This window comes from Crotalus tigris, unplaced genomic scaffold (assembly GCF_016545835.1).
Source record: "Crotalus tigris isolate CLP2741 ecotype Arizona unplaced genomic scaffold, ASM1654583v1 scf7180000017614.5298720, whole genome shotgun sequence".
NCBI lineage: Eukaryota > Metazoa > Chordata > Lepidosauria > Squamata > Viperidae > Crotalus > Crotalus tigris.
The window spans coordinates 4,851,570-4,878,178 of NW_024096513.1; the positions used below are offsets into that span (position 1 = coordinate 4,851,570).

General features: G+C 39.9%; 1 protein-coding gene across 1 annotated transcript in view; it reads right to left on the bottom strand.

Annotated features, from left to right (window-relative positions):
• CSMD2 (CUB and Sushi multiple domains 2) overlaps positions 1-26,609 on the bottom strand; it is a 356,715-nt gene that overhangs the window by 157,833 nt on the left and 172,273 nt on the right. Inside the window, exons 11-16 of the mRNA XM_039329926.1 lie at positions 19,067-19,393; positions 11,114-11,308; positions 7,136-7,274; positions 4,470-4,657; positions 2,202-2,390; positions 68-184 (exon numbers count right to left, since the gene is read on the bottom strand). Of these exons, the coding sequence (XP_039185860.1) occupies positions 68-184; positions 2,202-2,390; positions 4,470-4,657; positions 7,136-7,274; positions 11,114-11,308; positions 19,067-19,393 (1,155 nt within the window). The remainder of the gene's footprint in view (positions 1-67; positions 185-2,201; positions 2,391-4,469; positions 4,658-7,135; positions 7,275-11,113; positions 11,309-19,066; positions 19,394-26,609) is intronic.

The following is a 26,609-nucleotide window of genomic DNA, read 5'->3' on the forward strand; positions in this document are numbered from 1 at the left end:
GGGTAGATCCTCCTAACTTTCCATGGGTATGTATGTGATGAAAACATGGAAGAATCATAGGACTTACCTTTGCCATGAGAAGCTTCTATAATCCAAGTGCAGTTTAAATTATTGGGGTAGAAATCTGGAAAGCCTGGGGATAATACAGTGCCACTTGATCCTTGTATGTAGCCTCCACAGAGCGCTGAAAACCACCAGGAAAAAAGAAGTAGACATTAGAGTTCCAGCTGTAGAGATGTGTCTCTCCTTAGCAAAGCCATATACATCACCCCACACATTCTGCCTCCTTTCCCAAGCACATCTGGATGGCTAACTGTTGGTTGTCCAGTCACACCTAGACAAGCATGTCATTGTAATCATTTTACAGGTATGTTCTCCTGCAGATAATTCACTGGTGATCAAAGAACATTAGAATGCATCACCGGGAGTCTTGCCTATTCCTAGCTTGCATGAATGCCATGACTCAGGACCTTAGCTATAAGATCTCTGCCTTTGTTCTGCATTTGTACACCCAAATTTTTTGATCAAATGCAAAAAAAGTAGAGCTGAACATAGCTCCAAGTCTGACTTGTCCCAAACAGAAGAACTGTGTTGGTCTCAGCCCTATGTACTCCTTATCACCACCTCCTTCCCAGGACTTTTAGTAACAATAATCTTGGAAATAGTTATATTCCACCTGTCAAACTTCAAAGAAACTTGTTCTGCTTCAGCCATTGCTGTTTCAACAGACTCAGGGGGGGAGGGGGCGATGATTGGAATGCTCATCACAGGTGTGAGTGGTCCATTGTGAGAATCAAAGTCATCATAGAGCTGTTGGCTGGGAACTAAAGCCTTTTCTCATAACAAATGTCTGACACTTAATTGGGGAATGTGACCTGCACTATTAGGGGGGAAGGGAAGTCCTATATTTTTAACTTAGCGCTCTGGTGCCATTTTATCCAGAGCTGGTTTTCTATTCATCAGTGCCGATATGCTGTACTCAATAAAGTTTTGCATTAGAGATCATCGTTTGGAATCTTGGCACTACCCCTGTCCTATTGGAAGAGTTCATTTTTGTTTCTTTTTTCCTAACCAAAAAGATGTTGGAAACACCTTCCATTGCTCCTGGTTCTCCTTATTAGCCTTTGGGGCTTCAGATACTTATAAAGGATGCTTGATAACCTCTAAAAATGACATGAAGGAAGATTTCAGGCAGCTATAGTTATTTTATTGAATTATTAAAAACATGTCTATACAATTCCCTTAAAAAAAATCTTGAAGTGGCAGAAGGCAAGCCCTTAGGATATTCGTAAGCGGAATTCCAGGGTCTTAAGCAGAATTTCTACTTCGACACAGTAATCTAACTAAAGAACTAAAGAGACAAATTTTACCACTCTTGTGAAAAAAAGTTGGATCTTTACCAGGCTATCGTAGATATCCAGGTTTTCTTGATTTAAGTCAGATGAGACCAACTGGGGGAGGGGGGAGGAGGAAGAATGCAGCAATATGGAAGAAAGAACATTGCAGAGATCTTGACCCGGCAATTTGCCCCCCAAGAACCAAGTATGATATGTGGAACTACTTCTGAGTAGTTATCATTATGTTCTTTACTTATAGTTAGAAATCTTACCAAACTAAAGCAACAATTTGTATCACTATAGATAAATTCTGGGAGGAGGAGCCTTCCTAACTCTCCTTCTCTTGACTAAACACTCCATTCTTAGCTCCCTCTTTGCACTCTGGAAGGTACCTCTTCCCACCTGGGAATCCAGACTACATTCCACCACACTTGGTGACGAATAAATTAGCACAGCATATCCTTTTCTCCTCAGTGTCTAGCACAGTGGTTCTCAACCTGTGGGTCAGGACCTCATTTGGGGTCGAACGACCATTTCACAGGGGTTGCCAAACAATGCAGTCCGCCATTTTTTCCCCCTTTTCCTTAGCTGTGCTACTCCCTTTCATTCTATTGGTTTTTGAAAGCCAATAGAATAGACTCTCTTGAATAGAGTCTAATTCTATTGGCTTTCAAAAGCCAATAGGAATTGTCCAGGCTGTCTCTGCCCTGCTGAGCCCGCCAAAAGTCCCATTCTGCAAATGGTGCTGCACCAGTTGAGTAGTCCTCGACTTATGACCGGTTGAGTAGTCCTCGACCAGTTGGGGGTCGCGGCATTAAAAAGGTTGAGAACCACTGGTCTAGCATGCCAGCTTTAGATTCTTACCTTCACAGCTTGGAAGTGGCCTGCTCCACTGAAAATTTGGTTCACATTCCAGAGCTTCACTATCACTCAAGGTATACCCTGGATCACAGCCAAAAGACACCAGCGCCCCCACATAGAAATCATTCCCATATCGTAGCCCATTGACCGGAATCCCTGGGTCCAAGCAGTGATCAGACTGGAGCTTTACCGCTGTAAAAAAATAAAGACATTCAAATTTTCAGTTCTGTACGTGATAGTATTCAGCTTATCAGTGACACCAGCCTCCCCATGGTGGCCACTAAAGCTGAATAACATGTGAGTTTGGTGTCAATAAAAAGACGGGATACATAGATACTTTTTCTTTGTCTAATAATACATATTTTGCACCATGCTATTCAGTATTGAGAAATATTAAACTTGGGACCCAACAATGCTTTGGAAGAAGTATGTACTGTTCAGTTTAGTCAGATTTACATCTGTTTCAAAGTCTCAGTGAAATTTAGAACTGTAATGAAAAATCTATATTTTTTTTTTACATTTCTTTACTTAGGTCAGAGACCACCACACTGTGTTTAATGGAACCTCTGAGGGAAAAAAATGCATAGTCCTGCTGTTAATTGATCCTTTGGTGTTGATTGTGAGCTGATAATGAGGCTCTTTTAATTAATGTGAATTAATATAATACAGAATGGAATGGAAATGGGATTTGAAACATGCTTTTTGATTATGGCATGGGGTATATTTGGTGTATTAAATGGTAAACCTGAAGCCATAATGCCAACAATATTTTAAAGGGAAGGGAAATACAAACACATCACTGCCCTCATTATGATCATCATAGACCATATTTCGGGGACAATATACATAAAATAAATAGTATAATAGTAGCCAAATGACTGGTGAGGTTTTCAGGAGGATATTGCTGGGGCATTGCCAACTGAAAAGGCCTGAACTATATGATAAAGATGCTTATATTTAACTTTGTATACATTAACAGTACCAAAAATTGTAATGGTATAATGGAGGTGGTACATTGGTTCAGTGGCAGTGGCAGGGGGCAAAGTGGTGGCAAATACGGTTGCAGTTTCTCATGTGGTCCTTTGGGAAAATTAATTGCCCATCCCTGATTTAGAGGAACAGGAATGCTCCTCTGATTGGGTAATAAGAACGTAGAGTTATTTATTTATTTATGAATCACATTGTTGAACTGCTCAACTCTCTCAGAGGAATTCAGAAGAAACAAATAAGGCATGAAGAGGGGATTTGTGATTGAGAACTTTATACCATCCAGAGAAAGAACGAAAGTGAGAAAGAAACTCAAAATAACCCAAATCTCGATATTGTTTAACATAAGAGAGAATCTTGGACAGCTTTCATGAATCTGTTATTCTATTTTATTACAAGAAATTCCTGGTAGCTCTTCGATGGGCCTCCATAACAGGCCTTCTGGCTTTTCAATTGTATAATTTTACTTGATTGAATTAGTTACATTGATTTACCTAATACCCTTGACTTACAATGTCTAATTTACCTATTGTTTTTATTGTAAAGTGGTTACCTGCTTGATATTCTATTAATTTAGTTGGAGTTAAGAGTTGCCTAGCTTATAATGTATTTAATTTGCATGGAACATATTCGGATTCAATTGAGATTCTTTTATTTCTGTTCCGTGCTTAGATTTTAAATACATTCAGCGATTGCTATTATTCAATTGTACTATTGTGCTCATTGTTGTTTTTCTTCCTTTCGCCTTTCCACATTTTCATTTGCATTCATCCTGCTCTTAGGACAGTGTTTTCCACATCGCTAATACAACAGTACCTAGTTGTGCAAGTAATGAGAATTATGTATTTCCACCAAGACCACAACATCCTGAAGGGAGAAGGTTACACCATGAGTGTCATTGTCTGGAGTTGTACCAGCTGCCTGTGCCACAGTCGCAGCCAGCACTATAGAGATTTAGGTCCTTAGCACATTTGGGATTAAAAGCATACGTAGAAGATCTGCTCTACAGATTTAGGAGATCTATCATGACATTGGAAAAGGTCTAACTTACTTACTTTCAGAAGGACTCACTGGAGAAGGGTCTAATGCCGGGAAAGATTGAGGGCAATAGAAGAAAGGGACGACAGAGAATGAGATGGCTGGATGGAGTCACTGAAGCAGTAGGCGTGAACTTAAAAGGACTCCAGAAGATGGTAGAGGACAGGAAGGCCTGGAGGAATGTTGTCCATGGGGTTGCGATGGGTTGGACACGACTTTGCAATTAACAACAACAACAACACTTACTTTCATAGTGGATCTGAAAGCCAACGTCCGAGTGACTTTTGTCTGTGGTGAAGAGCAGGTAAAGGAAATTACTGGTGCTGATGAGGAACTGGGGGACCTGGGTCCCATCATAAACTCCAATCAAGGGAGATGAGTAGGATTTGCCATCACGCACTTCCAGCGTGTCATAATTCACCTCCGTTTTAAACCTACAGAAAAAAGCCAAGTGAAAAGCCGGTAATAAATTGGCCCCCTTTCATCCTTTCCTCTGTGTTCCCATTATAGGTAGTCCTCCAGTTATGACCACAATTAAGTCTCACAATTAGGCTCATAAGCTGCGATCATCGTAAAGTGGATCACCACTGATTAGACTTGATTTTATAACCCTTTTGGCAGCACTTATTAAGCAAATGCAGTGGCCATAAAATGAATACTGTGGCTGTTTGATATGGGCCATTATTATTTTTTGGGCTGGAAACTGGAAGTCAACACCGGTTTTTAGCAAAACCTCTGTAAATTGTGGTCACATGACCCTTGGGTGCTGCAAATGGCCATAAATATGGGATGGTTGCCAAGTGTCTAAAATGCAGCTATGTGACTGTGGGGTAGAGGACACTGGAACTTTGAAATTGGGTCATAAGTAATATGGGGGGGTCTGTCATAACTTAGAGCTGTCACTAAATGACTGGTTATAACAGGGGTCTTCAAACTTGGCCTTTTATGACTTGTAGACTTCAACTCCCAGAACTCCTTAGCCAGCGTGCCTGGCTGAGGAATTCTGGGAGTTGAGGTCCACAAGTCATAAAAGGGCCAAGTTTGAAGACCCCTGGGTTATAAGTTGCTGACTTCCTCTTTTATATCTGAGGGTGAAATATGATCCCCCAAAGTGAGCTGAACCTATCCTAGCCATGTTCACCCCCCCTTTTAATTTTATTCCCTTTTCCATATTTATAAACTGCTCCTACCACTGAAGTTCTCACAGCAGCTTACAGAATGAAAACCAAGTTAATACTTTCTAAAAACAGCACCATAACCTGTGATTAAAACACACGGCAACTTAAGATCAATAACCCTGAACAGGGAATAAAACATGAAACAGAACCAATTTTAAAAGAGCAGCAAAAACAGAAAGGCCCAAGGGTAGAAAAACATGAACTAGATGAAATAATTAATTCCCTTCCTGGGATTTGCATTCCACACTGAGCACCATTATGAATACGTCCGCTTCCCTAGGAGCCATTGGATGATCTGCACCTGACAGGAATCCCTTGAGAAAGACTTTTGGCAGGTCTTGTTATTCATACTAAAGGAAAAGCATTAAGTTCCAGCTGTTCAGATGCCTTCTCCCTTTTATCTGCACTACATCAGGAATGTCCAAAATTCTCTGCATCAGATGACAACTAGGAGAAAGTGGGCGGCACAAAGAAAAAGGACAAAATTGTAGTATGTCTGGAGAAAGGCAAGCATGCCATGAAAAGGAGTTATTTCAGTTTCCATTCAAACTCTATCTTTAAAATATTTTAAATGTTCTTGTGATGGAAGGTGCACCTGGAGAAACAGCGAGGAGAGACTTGGCAGCACATATTATGTCCCAGCAAGCCCAAATTAACAGACAACATAGTACCCAGCTGGATGGGGGAGGAAGAAAAAAGTCCAGGGTAGCTACAACTAATATCTCTCAGGATATATCTGGTAGCTTAGAAAGTTACAGCTTTAGTCTGGCAAGGTTCTGTCTATTAGATATGAGCAAATAAAGAATTGGGACTTGACTGGATTTCATTGTGTCATCTTTGGGCTTGGGCCTGACCAATCTGGGCAACCAAAATTTGGGCTTATTAATGCAGACAATCTATATTTCAATTTTATGTGATGGCTAAACCAAAACATATTTCTAGAAGCGATGACTGCATTGACAGCAGTGTCCTGTGCAATAGTGATGTTTAGACTCTTAACATTGTGTCTTAATATCTGTTTGTGTGTGTGTACTGTATATCTCTCTATATATACACACACAAGGAACTTGAAAAAGAGTAAAATGCGTTTTTCATTCTTTTTTCAGGTTCCTCTGTTTAAATGTTTTCTTTGACGTATTCATTGAAAGAGAAAACATTTCCCCGAAACCCCCCTCAAATCAAAATATATTTTGAAGATTTTCCATCCCATCTCCCTCCATTAGGCACTCAAGAGCCAGAAACCGCTAAATTGGCCTCATGGTGGAAGAAACCTCAGAAACACAATACAATATTTTGCTTTATTTTCAACAGTGAAGGAAGGCATTTGGTTCAACGAAACAGCTTTTAAAAATGCATCATAGCCTTTTTGCAAAAACATTTTTTTTCAAGTTTTTCACAACCTAATACACACATGCACAAGCAGAGAGAGACAAAAAGAATCCAGATAGTAAATGTTATTTTTTTTTTTAAAAGAGAATATTTGCAGCTCAGAGTTGAACTGTGGGACAATTGATGCTCTCTGAATTTGGCGGTTTTCTTCCAGACATTTCATTATCCATCTAGGCAACATCAACCGCTTCCTTTTAGCGCTGTTAAGGGTAATGAAATGATTGCAAGAAAACCACCAAGCTCAGAGAACACACCAAGGACTCTCCAAGACAATTTATAACCCAGCTGCCATTCAGGGCATGTCCAACAACGTAATTTTATTGACATGAGTCAATTGTTGGTCACCTGTCAAATGTGATTTTGATTGGGTACCCTGGTTGAGCTTCAATGACCCATGCACAGTTGAGAGAGTCCTTGTAGAATCCCGGCCATCCTGGAGATAGGATCATTCCATTTGGCGAGGTCAGGTGGCCACCACAGGGAGCTATCAGGGAGAGGGAGAAAAACAAAGAAGTTACAACCAACTATCAGTAAAAAAAAGCAATACTGTAAAACAGTAGCACACTTCTCCTTCCTGCTTCATTTTGTCACAGAAGGCTCTCTCCCTATTTATTAAGAATTCAGGGATCAACCAAGCTGAAAGACTGATCCTCAATGTCTCAGACCGTTACTAGAACTTCCAGGGGTGGGGAAAAGGTGAGGGTCCTGGAGTTGATGGCTTGCAAAACGGTTGCAAGCATGGCAGTCCAGTGGCCATGAACGAATGGTAACTATGAGACAGAGCAGCTTTTCCTTGTCACTCACCAGGTCATATATGGTGTTAAATTGCAGCTCTCCAGATTCTGCTGGCCTACAATCAGTATTGCTAGGAAAGCCCATCGGGAGTTGTAGCTTAGCCTTGTCTGGACTTCCTCAGAGTTTCTATGTTAAATTGGGTTATGTCTATTAGTTAGGTCAGCACGACTGATGCTGACTTGCAATAGCTTGTCAAGATTTCAGACAAGGAGCTGGGAATGAACAGAGACTTGTTACAGGTAAAACACATCTGTCAATGATTGATGGCTTAACAAAGGTTGGCTAGGCGCTAATTAAGCCAGTGGTTCTTAGGGTAGTAAGGAAAAAAAAAATACCTTGCATTTTATTCCTTGTGAGACTGAGATTATATGTAATTCAAACATTGTGCTTTAGGAAAAAAAATAATTGACAGCTTATGTATGCCTAAGAAAGAAATTCACTAACAAAGAATCTGATTTTCCTGGATCTTTTCTTGAAAGCATAATCTCCCATTTTTTCCCCCCAGTATTCAAACTGTATAATTTCCAAATAAGATTTCCAAAACTCTATAATTTTCAAATTCCAGAGCATAACCCACCAATTGTCTCCCACATTTTTGCGAAGCAACACTTTTCCACCCATTTTCTCAAACCCAGATGCTTTGCTTTGCCCATTTTGCTGATGGTTTTTATTCCTCAAACATCGAACAGTACCTTAAATATTCTAGACAGATTTCCCCCTTATTTAATTTAAAAAAAAAGCTAATTAGAAATTGCATTTAATTGAGCTCACACTGGAGGGTGAGTCAAAGGCAAGCAAGAGAGATGGGGGATAAAGGAGGACACATTGATAGTGATGAGGTTATCAAAACTGTCAATGAATGAAAAGGATTTTGAAATGGTTTTGATACTTTTCATAAACTAAGAGTGAGAAGGCACATGAACTAGCAAGCTTCTATGACCCACTCAGAAGAGATTTAACAAGAGTGGAGCTAAAGTAAACAAAGCTGCGAAGAGTTTGTGAGCAATGTTGATGCTTTTTTTCAAAAAGAAATGAAAAGGCAGAGCAGATAAATGGCAAATCTTACACTTCCTGTGACTGGGGAAGAATAACGTGGAACAAGCAGGTTGTAATTGCAATCGTTATTAGCATGAAGCACAAAGCAAGCAAGGAAATTGGACAGGGAAGCAAGGGGAGGTAGTTAGGAGAAGACAGAAGTCTTGTTCTGGAATGATCCAGAAAGGAGAATGGCTAGTTGATTTGGAGACCAAGCTGGAATGTTACTACCCCCTGACCTCTACTGAGCCAACAGCTGCAATTCCACCATCCCTGGTGCTGGTGTTTTAAAAGAAGAGCTCTGGCCAGCAAATATAATGGGTAGGTCCCCACATTTAAGCATGGTTTGTTTAGCCACAGCTTGTTGTAAAAGTACCACAACTGAGGTCATAACATGTTTGCAAATCACATCCACTTAGTTCTTTTAAGTGTGTCTGCTTGAAATTCAGGCTGATCCAACTATTTGGTACACCAAAGTGGTCCACCTTGGCTAAGAGTATTGGAGAAAAAACCACGCAGTAAAAAATATAAATCATCTCTGCCTCTTTGAAGGCCTCCAGTGATGGTGAGGATTTGTACAAGCCAGGTACAATAGGTCTTGTGAAAGCTCAAGCTATTGTTAATTAATGCCTGCCACAAAGGGTTCAATCTGCATTCTCTGGTCCAAGCATGGAAAGTATATTAGATTGTTTTGAGCAGAAAAGAAAATCTTCACTGCATTCTTCCTCTACTCCTCCCCCCCAAATTGCGAGATGGAACAGTGATTTTGGAGAGACTGATTTCTGGAGCTATTTAGCATGAATTCAGCGTGTCAGCATTCAAACCACGGTAAGGATGTGAATTAATGGCTGTTCTCTTAAGGAGAAGAAAGGTTTAACATTCTTCCTAACCACATTTTTTTTTCCCCATTTCACTTTGCTTCCTTGAAACTGAAAATTCTAATGCCCACAGAGAACTTTGATTGAGGGTGGGATGAAGGAGAAGGTTCTACTGCATCTGTGACTTAAACTCCCTTTTTGAATCTTTTCTCCATTTTGCTCAGTCATAACTTCAAATAAGTCAATTTTCTCCAACTACTAACCATCCTGCTTGGCCACAGCCCATATTGGTTGAGGACTCTGCAAGTTGATATCTACCCCATTCCGAAAGGCCCAGGTCTGAATCAGGTATCACGAGTTTTTGCAGGCTTTTTCACAAGGGGCAGATACTATATTCACCAAGATAAATGAGATTCAGAAGTCTTCCGAATTGTTCTTTTATTCAATGCATCAGTTCTAGCATGACTGCCATGCTTTTTGGCTGGGTGCAAATTGATACACTATTTGAAAGTAAATGTTATCTTCCTAAATAAACTAAATCTTGTGACAATAATCCCCAACATTGGTTGATGGGACAATTGTTTCATAAAAAAAGTATTTGCACTGGATTAGTCCTGGGGGACCCACAACTCACCAACTGAGTAATAAGTGAATTTAATAAAACCGTGGGCAAGAAGCGTTCTGTATAGGATTTCAGTTGAAACTCTCCATCTGTCTTTATGCTCGTCATTAACATCCTTGGTGGCAGGGTATTCCAGAGGGATACTCTTTCTTAGTTACAGCTTTTTTTCCTGGTGGGAGAATATTTCATTTGGTAATTTTGCCTGGTGTACAGAATTAAGGGAATGAAGCTAACTAAAGCTGACCTAAGTGAAGCTCAAGGGATCAATAAACCGAATTCTTTTCCATTTGAGATGATTTCATCTTTAGTCATTTCCAAACTCCATTAAGAAATCAAGAAGGCATGGAATTACACTCATAAAAATGAATACCGAAATGTAGTTTATCTCACAATGTTTTAATGTAACCTACCTGCATCTAAATATAGTATTAAGTTCCACTGAAAACTTAATAGAACAAAAGGCCAAAGAGACAGAGATAGAAAGCATGAGTGCAGTAATTTTTTTCAATAGTCTAGCAGCTTGTCTGGTGCAAGCAGCCAGATCTGTGTGTGAATCATCTCAAGCAGAAGCTGTGTCGTTAGTCACTTATGAATGTTACCAAACTGACTGCATTCCCATGCGAATGGTCAGATACAGCATCCAGGATTCTGTGGGATGTCAGGCCTGCGCCGCTTTCTACAGTGCAAAGATTCTAAGCTAATCACCCTCTTAACACCTCCCTCCAATCTAGCTGCAGATCCTACCAAAGCAGCTGTAAGTCTTGCAGGGATATCCAAGAGATGGGGAGGGGGCTATAAAGTCCAGATGCTGTCTGCAACCACCTGACTGAAGACTGCCCACTTATCTACAGGTGTCATCACAGCTGATGGGGATTTGATCACAGCTACCATCTTCCCTACTTTGATTCCCCTCACCCTCCAGATGCCATAGCAGCTACATCAGTTTGCATCAAAATTTACAGCCCCCCATTCCATAGATACTTCTTATATTTATTTCTCACCGTCTCTTAAAAGTTACAACCAAGAAAATGACAAGCCAACATGGCAATTTACCTTCACATCTCAGGACTGCATTATCCCAAACTACATTGCCTTCTTTCAAGACACAGGTGACTGTTTCTGAGCCATGGGTCCTTATGAAGCCTTCATCACATAGGAAAGAGACTGAACTGCCAAGTTGGAGGCTATCACCAAAGCGCTTCCCATTGACCGGCACTCCTGGGTCAGGACACTCATTGTGTCTGAAGGCTGGAAAGAAACAAGAAGACACGGTGAAGCAAATGCATTTTACCCCAAACAAAATGGCCCTCTGCCTTAGGCTTCTTGTCTTCAGAGAGGAATTCTGGGTTAACACATTCATGGGCTTCAAAAAAACCTTTTGTTCCTTTGCTATCTGCTGCCTCCCGTTAGCAATCTTGCCAGTCTGAAAAGCATCTCCAATGTGGACCTGAAGACTCTATCTGGGTTAGTGAGAAGGACCTGTGGGTGCTTGCCTGAATGAAGCCACTTGTTATATGAAGTTATAGATCAGTGGTGGTGAACCTATGGCACGAGTGCCAGAGGCGGCACTCGGAGCCCTCTCTGTGGGCACGCACGCCGTCATCCCAGCCCTGCCTCCCATCCCAGCCCTGTCGTCACCAGCAGTCCCCTTGGAGGAGAGTCACCCCAGGGTGTGGCCCACACGGGGAAGCGCAGCCAAGCACATGGCAGCTGGCAGCAGATGATGCCGAGGGGCGCAGGCGGAGGGCGTGGCCACCATGGCACTGCAGGGCTGCCTGGGTGATCTGCAGTGGGCTATGGATGGCCATGAGGGTGGGTGGGATGAGGGTGGGCAGAGCAGGGGCAGGGCAGGGGTGGGGCAGTTTTTGGGCAGTTGGTCTCTAAAAGGTTCGCCATCACTGCTATAGATCCATATGATCACCATTGGCTGAAAGACTCTGTCCCTGGGATTTTGGAGAGGTGGAAACCTCTGGGAACATCTTTCTTCATTGCTCTTTTTATAGAGACGTTCAAACAAAATGTATTTTCCCAATAATTAATAGATATCCCGGCTGGTCCGATACCGTTGATCTTCAGTGGTTGCTTAAAAACAAACAGATTGTAGTCACATCATAGGTAGCAGATTCTGCACAGCAACACTAAAGATTCCCTGAACTTGATGAATACTCCATTATAATAATTTTATATAATTAATGCACCAAATTGATATTTTTGATACCATCCTGTTGTATTTTAGTACCTAATAATTATAGGCTTTTAAAATTTAACGATTAATAATACATTATAGCTTAGGTTATGCTTTTGTTTATGTGCAACTGATAGACAGGCTGCCAAATTATGCTTTCAACATAGATTTTATTTGTTGTTTCTCATTATTTTATTCTAGAACTTTTAAGTAGGAACTCTTTTGAGTATTTTTAATTGCATAGGCCTTTGATTGTAATAAATGTTTGATTGATTGATTGACCCATATGATGGAGAAACAAATGTGAACCTCAGGCTTATTTGTTTGTTTATTTGATAGAAGTAGTTTAGATTTTTGCATTGTAGGAATGTAAGTTTTTATACTTATAATCTTAAAATGGGATACATCATATCAAGACAGAAGATTATATAGTTCAGGGCTTTTCAACCAGTGGTACGGGTACCACCTGTGGTACATTGGCACCTGGCAGGTGGTACGCAACCATCCTAGAAAAGTAGCGGGGGGAGGGAAATGAGCTGAACCTGTGGCAGCACTGGACAAGCCTGAGCGAGAGACGGCTGGAGCTGCAGGGCTGTCAGGGCTCAGCGGAAGCGCCAGGATCAGCGCCAGGCTCCAGCTGGAGCTCAGCGCTGATCCTGTGCTTCTGCTGAGCCCAGAAGAAGCGCCGATCAGCTGGAATGTTGCAGCCTCTCCAGGGTCTTGTGATTTACATTCAGATGCTTGGCAACTGATTCATATTTATGACAGTCATAGTGTCCCAGGGTCATGTGAAGTGACCAAAACCTGCTGCAACCACCCAGCAGATGGTCGGAATAAAAACCAAACACCCCTCCCACTCCACCCCCACTGCCAATCCTCAACAGAAATGTTCACAACAATGAAAACCTCGGACAGGAGGAAGAGCGCCCCCGGGTGGGCAGACAGGTGTCTTGCTCGATTGTGGCTTGGGGGCACTTTTTTCAGTGCCATTGTAACTTCAAACAGTCATTAAGCAAACTGTTGTATGTCGAGGACTACCTGTACTTTATCACTTTTTTCTTTCTCCTTTTTTTGTCATCAAGTTTTTGACACCTTACTAGGTGACTGGTGGTACTTGGATATTACCATATCCTAAAAGTGGTACAATGGGTGAAAAGATTGAAAAGCCCTGATATAGTTCATAGAAAGAAAGAAAAATGTTGTTTTTTCTTGTATGGGTATACAAAGATGATTTGCAAGAAGAGAAGGAGGAAGAAGAAGGTTGCCCTGATTTTGCTTTGATGAGAGACCACCACTTTTGCACATATGTTTGTTAGACTCATATCCTTCTTTTCCTCCAGAAACTCAGGGTGCCATTATTATGGGGAAAAACTCAGTCCTCTAATTTTTCCCCCATAATAACAATGCTATTAAGTAGTTTGGTGTATGGAATGAAGCTGGTGGGGTAGAAACCAGCAGTTCCACACTCAAAAGTGCTGTTATTCCATCACAGGTCAGGTGTCATAGAGACCATCAACAGAATTGCCTCAGTTGACTTAGAAAGGTATGAAGAAAACCTAGAATTTAACCCCTGGAGCATAGGCTTGTAAAAAGGGTTCCATTTATGTGTACTGCAGGAGGCAAGTGAATGGACTTACTCATTCATTACTCACTCATTTTCTGTATGAAAAAAGAAAAAAGTTGAGCTGTATCTGAGAACCTATCACCAAGTAAGCCAAATATGGGGTTAAGTATCTGGAGTGCTAAGAACTTGGCTGTGAAGGCTGACTGTTGGGTAGGAGCAAATGACTTGACTTGTCCCTAGTCTCTCAGTGTGAGGCTCCCCAAACTGATAGGTTCAGAATCACTGTATGTGAGTTGGGTGGCTATAAAAATTTGTTTAATGAATAAATAAACATGGCATAACATAATTAGAGGAATGTCTTTATAATATCCAGAATCAAGCCGGAATAATCACTTAGTTTTCTTATTCAATTCTGACACAGGACAGAAGTAATTGTCTCTAAAGTGATTCACAAAACTATAAAATAACAAAGTAAAATCTGTGCATCTCTAGCTATAAATATTTAATCCATAACTCATATGACATAAAAGTTGCCCTGAGAAAATGGCTAGGTATTGAATACCAAATTAGAAAGTAAAGTTTTCAACGCCTTAACACATGCCAATAATATAGGCCTTTAGCACACCTTCCTTCCTTCCTTCCTTCCTTCCTTCCTTCCTTCCTTCCTTCCTTCCTTCCTTCCTTCCTTCCTTCCTTCCTTCCTTCCTTCCTCCCTCCCTCCCTCCCTCCCTCCCTCCCTCCCTCTTAACTTTACATTTACTCTTCTCAGCTTGAGATGTTGTTTCTTGAGGCTTAAAATACTCTCAGAATTCTTGAAGCAGATCATTTTTGCACGCAAAAACAGACACTTTGCACTTACAAGTACACTACTTTATCAAATAAAATGTTTAGAGGTTTGACAAACAATTAATTATACCATTTCATCATGTGGGTGAGTAGCTCCAGGTATGAGCTACTATTGTTAGGAATTTATGAAGTTTCTGTCCTTAGTAGCTTGCTTTGGACTTCCTTTCCCCCATTTTAATCTAAATAAGTGGGAATTTTAAAATATCAACATTTATTGGATTTCTATTCATCTTTGCAGGTATCTTCTATATAACTTGCTACATAGACTGAATCCATTTGCTATTATTGGCATCTAGGTTTACAACTGCGAGAAAAGAAGCATCAGAAACTGAATATTGTATTCATGGAATCAGGATTCAATAACAACAGTTTATATCTCAGGAGAGCTAAAAGACTCTATTCAATATGTTCATAACAATTAGATGGTGTTCTTGTCATTACAATTATATATATTTTTTCTTTTGGGAAGAGTAAGATTGTTTGCATGAAGGAAGTCTCCAGAGTTTTAGGCAAGAATGTTTTGCCAATTCCATTTGGCGAAGTTAGGGGATGAATCCGAGACTTGCCACATGCAAAGTATATCTAACATCTTTCTAAGATTTGAGGCAGCTTGTCCACGCATATTGTGACAAGAATAACGTTCTTACTCTCAACCCAAATCTATACTTTTAAAACTTTACCAACAACAATTTAAGCAAAGACCAGGGACCCCTAACAACTAAATGACAAAAAAAACAAAAAACCCTCAACTCCCCCCCCCAAAAAAATATAGGTTAGCTGACTTTGATGAACCTGTCCTCTAATCCAGCATGACAAATTATTTTTTAATAATAGCAGATTTGCAGTCGGCAACCAGAAATCCCATTAATTTTGTAGAGCTGTTAGCCACCGTTGTAACAAAGGTCGTTTATCATTCTTGCCAAGTCAATCTAATTGTGTTCCATAGAAAATTATAGGAGAGAGCTTGAGTGCAAATTGCTGTGTGAAACTGCCATTCACTTGACTATGAAAAGCTTGGAATTAAGAGGATCCAAAAATAATGATTGCTCTTGTTGTTTTGCTATAGGCAACAAAGTTGTTTCTTCACTTTATACAGGGTTTGGTTGTTTCAGGAATCTTAGTGGGCCAATTTAGTGGGCCAATTCAACCATTGCACGATAACAGTGATCATGAAATCACTGCATGGGCTACCACCAGATTTCTAGGCCTAAGTCAAAGTATTGGATGTGACCTACAAAGCTCTATATGGCATAAGTGGCAGGATGTATCAGATAGTGCTTTGCCCAGATCAAATCTATCCACAAGTGGAGGACTTGCAAAGCATGACCTTCCATGCAAAATATGGGAAAGATACAAAGGCTTGGTTCCACAAAGATGGGAAGATTTGAAGCTACCCACAATAGAGGGATGGTTGGTGAAGTTAATGGAACTTGCTCAGATGGCTAAATTGACTTCTTTGATCTGGGAAAAGACAAGATCTAAGTTTACTGTTGAGTGGAAACTCCTTTTTGCATAAAAGACAAAAAAATAAATAAACAGGATTTCTGGTTTTAATGATCAGACAGGATGATTATAGAAAGAAGAGTGTTAGGTTATAGAGTAAGAAATAAATTTATAATTGCATTTATAATTGCTGTAAAGAAGATTGGAAGCTACCCCTTTGTACCTTTTTTCTTTCTTTCTTTTCTATTTTTCCTTTTACTTCTCTCCCCTTCTTGTACTTTGAGCTTTCTTTTTGATTTCTTTTTCTTTTTGTTATTTTATATTAGTTTTAATTATGGTCACAGACACACACTCTCCCTCCCTCCCTCCCTCCCTCCCTCCCTCTCTCTCTAGCCAAAAAAATAAATCATTAAACCAGGTGTGACTCACTTAACAACCACTTTGCTTAGCAATGAAAATTCTGGCAGCTTCAGTTGTGGTTGTCAGTCGAGGTCTTCCTGTACTGCAGAATTAAAAACTGAACCGAAATCTGTTCACTTGCCACATCAATCAATTCAGGGAAACTTGCAACACATCTTTTAACTTAATTGTAGCTCCTGCTTATGCTATTTCTCATTCTGCAAAGATGTGAAAACAGGGATTTCCAGATTTTAGTCAAAGTATGCAGTCGGGCCTTAAATATTCAAAAGCTACAAATATGTATATATGCCATAGATCCCTTCGGGAGTCAGTAGCAGTTTGCAGCTGCAAAGCATATTAACATCAAGTGATGCTGACATTTGCCATTCACTTAGGAGGTTTAATTTACCTGAAAATTATCTGAAAAGAGGATGCAGAACAGATAGTTGCAAACAAATAACACTAGCTATACTAGGAAGGATAGAGAGAATTTACAATGGGGAGAAAATACATTAAAGAACTGGAGAAATTGACATGTCAAAGAATGAAAGAAGGGCAATTTGCATTTTAAAAAGATTTCTCGAGCAATTGATATTCAGCAACATAAATTAAAGGAAGATATGCACAGAGGCTCCATATGCTAGAAAATATGGTGAAAGTACAGTAGTGATCATCTCTTGGATCAAATGACAGTTTTAAATTTCAAGAGCATGTGGTAGATGCATTCTGAGTTGGTTGGTCACCACTTTGCTTCTGGGCCCAATTTAAGGTGCTGGTTTTTATTTTTTTAAACCCTAAATGGGGATAGGGATGGGTTATCTGAAAGACTACCTCTCCCTGATTACATCTACCCATCCTAAAACATATGAAAAATGGTTACAGGAACTGGGTATGTCTAGTTTAATGAAAAGAAGGACTAGGGGGGACATGATAGCAGTGTTTCAATATTTCAGGGGCTGCCAGAAAGAAGCACCTGAAGGCAGGACAAGAAGCAACAGATGGAAACTAATCAAGGAGAGAAGCAACCTAGAACTAAGGAGAAATTTCCTGACAGTTAGAACAATTAACCAGTGGAACCATTTGCTTTCAAAAGTTGTGGGTGCGCCAACACTGGAAGTTTTTAAGAAGAGACTGGACAAACACTTGTCTCTAAAGTATAGGGTCACCTGTTTGAGCAGGATATTGGACTAGAAGACCTCTAAGATCTCTTTCAACTCTATTATTCTGTTATCCTATCACATCTGGCAGGAGAGACATTTTGCAGGTCCCATCTATTAAGGAGTTTCATCTGATGGGACACAGGAGACAAACCTTTTCACCCGCTGTAGTCTTGTTTTTACTTATGTTATATTGTTTTAATCTGGTTTTGTAAAATGTTTTATTACTGGTTTTATTGCAGCTACCGCTCATTGCTTTGTGCAAGATTGGAGACCATGTGAATTTGATGGGACCTCGGAGTGCTAGTGGACATTCACTTAAATATGAGCCAGGAGTGTGCTGCAGCTGCCAAAAAGGCCAACACAGTGCTAGGCTGCATTAACAGAGGGATAGAATCAAGATCACGTGAAGTATTAATACCACTTTACAATGCCTTGGTAAGGCCACACTTGGAATACTGCATCCAGTTTTAGTCACCACGATGTAAAAAAGATGTTGAGACTCTAGAAAGAGTACAGAGAAGAGCAACAAAGATCATTAGGGGACTGGAGGCTAAAACATATAAGGAATGGTTGCTGGAATTTGGTATGTCTAGTTTAATGACGAGAAGGACAAGGGGTGACATGATACCAGTTTTCCAATATCTCAGGGGCTGCCACAAAGAAGGAGTCAAGCTATTCTCCAAAGCACCTGAAGGCAGGACAAGAAGCAACAGATGGAAACTAATCAAGGAGAGAAGCAACCTAGAACTAAGGAGAAACTTCCTGACAGTGAGAACAATTAACCAGTGGAACAACCTGCCTCCAGAAGCGGTGAATGCTCCAACACTGGAAATTTTTAAGAAGAGACTGGACAGCCATTTGTCCGAAATGGTATAGGGTTTCCTGCCTGAGCAGGGGGTTGGGCTAGATGACCTCCAAGGTCCCTTCCAATTTCATCATCATCATCATCATCATCATCATCATTATTATTATTATTATTATTTCCTTCAGAAGACTTGACTATTCACAAATGGCACACAGATGCCCGCTCCCTACACACACACACACACACACACACAATTAGAATACTGTCCCCACCCCAATGGAACTTCTGCAGAACCCAAATGACTCCTGCTCGTAAATATGAAGCTAGATGGTCATGTTTTCTTGTGTAGCATATCAGCTATCTATTTAATTTATTATTTAAGGCTGGCTAAGGGTGGAAGCCTTCTACCACGAGAAATACCCTGGAGAAAACAAAATAAAACTCCATCAGACCAAATGTTGATTTACCAACTGTAGCATTTGTACTGATCCGTGCTTTCCTAGCTGCCACTCTGATTCAAAAGAACAAAGAGATAAAAAGTGCCCCGGATGCTTCCTTGCACACCTGTTCACACAGCATTGGCCTTTGCCGTCGGTTGACTTACTGGTAAATGTGATATTGAAGCCACGCTTCTCAGTGGAGTGGTCTGTCTGGAATTCCAACCTGGCAACGTGACCGCTACTGGTCAGAGAAGATGGGAGTTGGTTTCCAGAGAACGTCCCAAGGGTGGGTGATTCAGCTGTTCCACCATCTTTCACTGCCAAGAAGTCAAACTGAGGCTCCACGTCAAAATCATTAAAAGCCAAATGGATCCGACTTTCGGGTTTTGCGATGATTAGCCAGACACAGTGCAAGCTACTGCCATATTCCTCCGGGTAATTCGGGGAGAGCACAATCCCAGATGGACTGGTGAAATTGAAGAAGCAGGAAACTGCAGTGAAAGAAACAAAGGGAAGGAAGGAAGGAAGGAAGGAAGGAAGGAAGGAAGGAAGGAAGGAAGGAAGGAAGGAAGGAAGGAAGATGAGTGTCACTGTGCATGCAATTTAAACAGATTAATTTAATGCCAGTTCTTTGCATTTTGGGATTGTAAAGGGATAAACGGAAAATGGAACTCAAGAATTGTCATCTTGTCGGTTAAGTATAAACTTATCTATTTCTCAAAACAGCTTTTTCCCCTTTAATCTTTGTTTTGTTTTCTATTTTCCTTCTTTGGAATATTCATAAACAGTAACAATTATAAACTGGAGATCTCAGTATTATGTACCAAGCTACAAACAGTAATCCTTATTATATTACAAAATAATTTATATGCAGGGTGCGATATCAATGCCACACTTAGCTTTAATTGTACAAGTCAAGTAACTTTATGGTCATTAACAAGTCAGAATTAAGTTACACTGATGTAAATGTTTTCTGATCTTTAAAAGTTTATCAAATTATTATTGTGTCAAGGAAAATTTAGGCTATTGTAGAAATACCACTGTACCTAGCTAATATCTGAATTCTGGAATGTATTAATTGGATCTTTTATACAATAAAGTAATGAATTACCCAAAAAAATGGGGGGAAAGACTTGCTGTCTTTTTTGATTGAAGAGCAGTTTAGAAAAGTGAAATATCTTTAAAAACAACAACTTATATCTGATATAAGTTTCAAATTTTCTACCACCCAGTCTCAATAAATAAGTAGGAGTTTTCAAAGGGATTTTGGTTTGGGGGAAAGTAAGTCTGAATTCAAAGCTGAAAATGCAATAAAGCAAGAAACAATATTTATTGACCCCCTAAAGGGTTTTTTGCTAATGTGTTTTACAGAAAGAGTAATTAAAGTGAAAAACACACTCTTTACATAATGTATCAGTTAAAACTGTGTATATGAAGTTGTGGAAAACAACCCAATTCTTGGGAGTTAGGAATGTTATGTTAATTATGAGATATGGCAAATTAGATATAATAAAATGATTTGATCATTTCAGGCATTCCAAATCTATATACAATTATTTGGTTGTTTCAGGCATTCCAAATCTATTTGTGTGTTTGCTGGATTCAATTTTTTTTCTAGAATATACAGTATTTGAGATAATTTTGAACCTGACACTGACACTGAGTTAATAATTGGTAGAATAAGATCAAACTGTACATTAAGATGCAAATTCTTATATAAGCATATGCCTATTTTTGCTTCTTCTCATGCAGGCTTTTATTTTTATTGATTTTTCTTGTTGTTTTAGATTCATATGGTGCTATTCCTTCAGAAATGCAAGGGGGCATAAAGGAATTCTTTCAGTTACCATGAAAAAAAGTAAGGGGAAAATTTCTTTTATAAGAAACAAAGATTAATGATAATACAGGTAAGTCTTCGCTTTAACAACCACAGCTGAGCCTGGAATTTCTGTTGTAAGTTGTTGTGGTAGTTAAGCAAGTGACCACATGACCTGACCTGATTTTACAACTGTTTTTATGATGGTCGTAAAATGAATTACCATGGTCATTAAATGGACCAGATAGTCATTAAGCAAACCATACAATTATAAAGCAAATTGAAATGTGTTTTTTTTTTCTGGAAAAAAGTGCTGGAAACTGGCATAAAAGTTGCAGATTGTGGTCACGTGACTGCGAAACACTGCAATCAGACATAAGTGCAAGTCTGTTGCCAAGCACCCAAAATGTGATCACGTGACCATGAGGGGAAATGCAGCAGTCGTAACTTCGGGAAAGGCTCGTAGGTAACTTTTGGGGAGTCTGTCATAATCCTGAACATCATTAAGCAAGGACTATCTATAAAGGACATTTCTTATATTATACAAGATAACCCTAGTTATCTTTTTGATGGATCCTGAGGCAAACCTTTTCAGCAAACCAAGGCTGTCCACTCAAAGAGTGCAGAAGACCAACATTAGCAATAATTCATTCAAAGCCAGGCAGACCAGATGTTTAGAATATGGAAATATTTAACACAGCAACTTCAAATTATACTTATATCCGTGGATTTTCATGAAACTCTTCAGATATCTATTGGCTTGTCAGCTCAGTTTATTTATCACTTCAGATTAGCCTTTAGGTCAAACTCCAATTTCATCATGGCAGCATGGAAGTCATTTTCTTGCAACACATTCACATTGATCTGTTCATGGATATATATGGGAGACATACGGATGGATTTCATAACCTTTCTCCTTCTCAAACAGTTCCTATGTGCACTCTCGCATATACACACAACACAAAATGAAGCCATAGGCTTAGTATAGATGTTGACCAAGTTGCCACAAGATGACTTGGTCTTGATATCTGCAACTATGTATCACTGGAGGTTTTTAAGAAGAGATTGGACAGTCATTTGTCTGGAATGGTATAGGGCAGGGGTCCCCAACCCCCATCTGTGCACTGGCACTGGTCCATGGCACACCAGAACCTGGGCCACACAAACAAGAAAAGCTCCATCCATGGGATGCAGGCAGCACACGAAACCATGTTCCCTCGGGTCCACAAAAACCTCTCTCAATTCTGTTACTATGTGATTGTAGATGTATTAAGTCTAACTCTTTAGTAAGATGAAGCAGAGGAAACTAAAATTAACCCAGAAGCATCCCTAACTCCTATTTTGTGACTTTTCCACACCTAAAGATTCTGCTGCTGATATTTGGTGAGTGACTGTCATTCAAAATGACCGAATTTGGCTGATCTGAGGACTATCAATATGATGGTGCATAGCTACCAAATTGTCCACTTCTGAAAGCTATTAGTTGGGATTTCAAATTCAGATCCATCCAATTTGTTCTCTTCTCCCCTCCCAGCTAGGTCTGTTCGCAGTAGTACAAACTAAAGGTCAGACCCAGATGGAGAAAAATACCTAGCTACAATTTTATAGACTGATGGAAATAGAGGTGAGGGTGCTAAGGTCTCAGTTCAAAGGTTTGTTCCCCAAAACAATGTGACACTATGTGTGTGCAACCCTCCACATGGCCTTACTGCCATTAACTAAGAGGAAAAAGAGACAACAATTCTGTCTTGGGACAGACACACAGGCGCAGACAGACAGACAGACAGACAAATAGAGTGCCAAGCTATGGATGATACTGAAAGTAGTACCTGCTACTACTCCTGTGAAAAGAAACTCTATAGTGGAACCAATGAAATAACTGTTATTAAGACATGACACTGTCCTCTTTACAATAACCCTTGCTATGAACAGAGAGAGGCATGACTCTCACGTTTCCCCAAACTGCAAACTCTTTTTCTCCTCTTTTTTCTTTCTTTCTCAGGATTTCTGGCTATTTTAAAATATAAAGTTATCCTTCTGCTCATCAAGTAGCTGAGCTTTCTACATTGCCCACCCTTTCCCCAGCCCTCCTGGGCTAAATTCCAAACAGCTGCTATGGGCGGAAGCCAAATTATCTCGCTCCCTTGGACTTGCCATGATAATTTTATACACCTCTATCACATTCCCCCTCCCATTCCCAAAAGTGGTTCCAACATTCTGCAGACAGCAGGCTCAGATGGTTAGACACGTTCCACATGAGGGCGAGCCGAGAAAAAGTCGGCATTGCATTCCCTGAGCAGAGTGCAAGGAATCTACTGCTCAGAGGCCAGCAAGGAAAACAACTGTATTCCAGCTCCTGGTAGGCACATCCATGCCGATTTAAGGCAAAACCACTCCCCATCCTCTGCCATTAGGCCATCATCAGGAGGCAGAGTGGCAGTTTCAGCTAACGAGGTGTGAAGCCAGATGGTGGGAAAGTAAAGGCAATTAAGAAAAAAATGTTTAGAGCACAATTGCGAATATGGAGCCTGCTCAGCCGTCCAGAGGGAGCTTTTACCAGACTGTGGCTGATGAGGTCCATTGGCTTCCCATAGCAAAGAGGTTCTTTAATTGGGCCCATCTCCTGGATGTCCAATCCATTTACAGTTAGGCTGGTTTATTCCACATTTGCCTTCCACATTTTGCCTGCCTCTTCCTAGTCCTTGCCCATCATCTACAGCCCACTGCAGACATTTCATGCTAATTAACAAGCAGGGATAGCATGATGCTCAGATGCGCTTTCTTAAAGATATAACTGTAATGAACTGGACCTATTTGTCATGTCTTTGCTTGTATTTTCTCCAAAGGGGCTAATGGCGGCATTTTATCTTTTAGTGGCTAAACAGAAGCTGACAAACGTCTATTGACTTCACTTTAAATGTTGTGTGTTTATTTTAATTAGGGTGATAAGGAGTAAGTTGGGTTATCCTACGGAGTTTTTATCTGGATGGGCTGAGGGAAGAAAGTTTTATGTTTGTGTATGTATGTATGTATGTATGTATGTATGTATGTATGTATGTATGTTCCTAAAGGAAATCAATCCTGACTCTCCTTTGCAAGGACAGATGCTGAAGCTCAAATACTTTGGTCACCAAACGGGAAGAGGGGACTCATTGGAGAAGACCCCAATGTTGGGAATGACTGAAGGCAAAAGGAGAAGGGAACGGCAGAGGATGAGGTGGTTAGATAGTGTCATGAACGCAATGAACACAAAACTCCAGGAGACAGTGGAGGATAGAGGGACCCGGTTTGCTATGGTTCATGGAGTTGTGAAGATTCAAACTAATTTTGTGACTGAACAACAATAACAATTGGGTGCCTGTGCATGAAAAAAAAACAGGAAAGCATATTTCTCTTTCTCAGCGATTTTCTACCAAAGTTTGAGTGAATTTTAGTGAATTTGGTGAATTTTCTGGGAGAGATAGAAAAACAATTTGGGTCAAAGGTAGAACACTTCAGTTGCGATCATTTCAAAGGTGATAAGACTTTGCTGGAGAGAACATTTCCTGAGGCCCCAAACATCTTGAAATTCTATATACTGAGACAAAAAGAACTAAGAACTAAATCCAGAGCTAGTGAAAAACAAAAACAGAAAAACTAGAATTAAGTAGAAAATTCTCTTGCACCGTACTTTCACAATTTTTTTTAATTTATTTCATGAAGGAAGAATTGCTTGCAAAATTTCTTGGAAAGGGGAGAGAATATGAATTTATTTTATGGAAATCCTTAGGATTCTTGCAGTGATTTAATAATGAACAGAAGGGCGAGTGGGGACATGATAGCAGTCTTCCAGTATCTCAGGGGCTGCCCCAAAGAAGAGGGAGTCAAGCTATTCTCTAAGGCGCCTGAAGGCAGGACAAGAAGAAATGGATGGAAACTAACCAAGGAGAGAAGCAACCTAGAACTAAGGAGAAACTTCCTCACAGTTAAAACAATTAAGCAGTGGAACAACCTGCCTCCAGAAGTGGTGAATGCTCCAACACTGGAAGTTTTTAAGAGGAGACTGGACAGCCATTTGTCCAAAATGGTATAGGGTTTCTGAGCAGGGGGTTGGACTCGATGACCTCCAAGGTCCCTTCCAACTTTATTATTATTATTATTATTATTATTATTATTATTATTATTATTATTATTATTATTATTATTATGGATCATCGCACAGTCAGCCAGATGTTCAGACTGGATTTGGCATTTTGTCTACCTATCGAGTCCTTACCCAGGACCTGGGATAGGCAGATGTGGATGTTTGATGGTATTACAGATATCGTCGCAGGATGGAAGCAGTTCCTAGTAAGGCCGCCTTTTGCAATTGACTAATAGCGAATTTATCAATGCCAATGGTGTTCAAGTGGTGCTCCAGTTGTTTTGGGATTGCACCCAAGGAGTCTATTACTATTGGTACTACCCTTGCTTGCTTTTGCCACAGTCTTTTTATTTCTTCTTATTATTATTATTATTACTACTACTACTACTACTACTACTACTACTATATAGGAGACAGGTAACTACTTGCCATCTGAACTCCCAAAAAATCTGCTATTAATGTTGCACATTGCTCCATAAGTCTGCAAAGGCTTGGGCTGAAATCCACCTTGAAATTAAAAGTGAGATCTTTAGTCAGGCTTAATTAGCCTAATCACAAAAAACAATGTTTAATTCTAATTTTCCCCCATTCATTTATATTCTATAATTGCAGTACTCTCAGGGTGAATCATACTACAGAGTAATCTATTTCTGAATATTATAATTGAAAAATGCAATAATTATGTGTACGAAAAATATAACTGTCAGAAGGGCCAAACAAGTCAATAGGTGGACACAACTTTCACTTGACTTTTGATGATACTCCTCGCTTCTGAAGATTCCTCCAGCACAATTGTGATAGATGAAACAATTTGCTTTCTTTGCAGAAATAAGAGAAACCACAAAGGTTGGTAATTTGTATATATTAAGAAAAAGCTGCAGTTTTCTTCATAGTGCTGTGTAAACAAACTACTCTTTAAAACGTGCACGACAGATTTGGTCATCTGGCTTGGCTATGTAGATGCATTTGCAAAGAGAGAAAGAGATTCATTTCAGAAATTATTCCATTATTTGAGCAGTTTATCTGGTGGGCCATTCCTTTTTCAAGTCAACAATCAAAGGAACCAAACTTAACAAGATTAATAGAGTCCCAATGGGAGTTTAATCTACAGTTTTACTTTGCTGTGGCAAATTGTTCCTGAAGCTCAAGGAACCACCCACAGTTGATTTAAAATTTAGCAGTCCTTAGAAAGGAATAAACAATTTATAGACCTCAATGCTTTGATCCTTGAAAATTAGCTGTCAACCTTAAAGCAGATGTACAACAGATGGGTGTTCAATCTAGGTTATGATTGGAGTGAATTGATGGTGGTGGTGCTGATCCAGAAGACATCCAAGGAAAAATGTATGGTAGAAGACAGAAATCTCAAGCTATAGCCATCTATAGTTTTGTAGGTCTTTGGTTGTTCGGGTTTTCTCCCGCGTAAAATTGGAAGTGTCTTGGCAATGTTTCGACGAAGTCCCATTCGTCATCTTTAGGCTGGTGTTTTCAGCTTCGTGCTTCGAGGAGCACGAATCTGAAAACACCAGCCTGAAGATGACGAATGGGACTTTGTCGAAACGTTGCCAAGACACTTCCAATTTTACGCGGGAGAAAACCCGAACAACCAAAGACCTACATACAAACACCCGCGAAAACCTCAGAAAACATCTATAGTTTTAATTATAGTTATTAACTATAAATGATAGCTTTAGCTATTGTTATTCCTGGAAGGGTCAAAATGTAAATGAAAGCCCGAAAGTAGGGGGGAAAAACAAGAAATTAATAC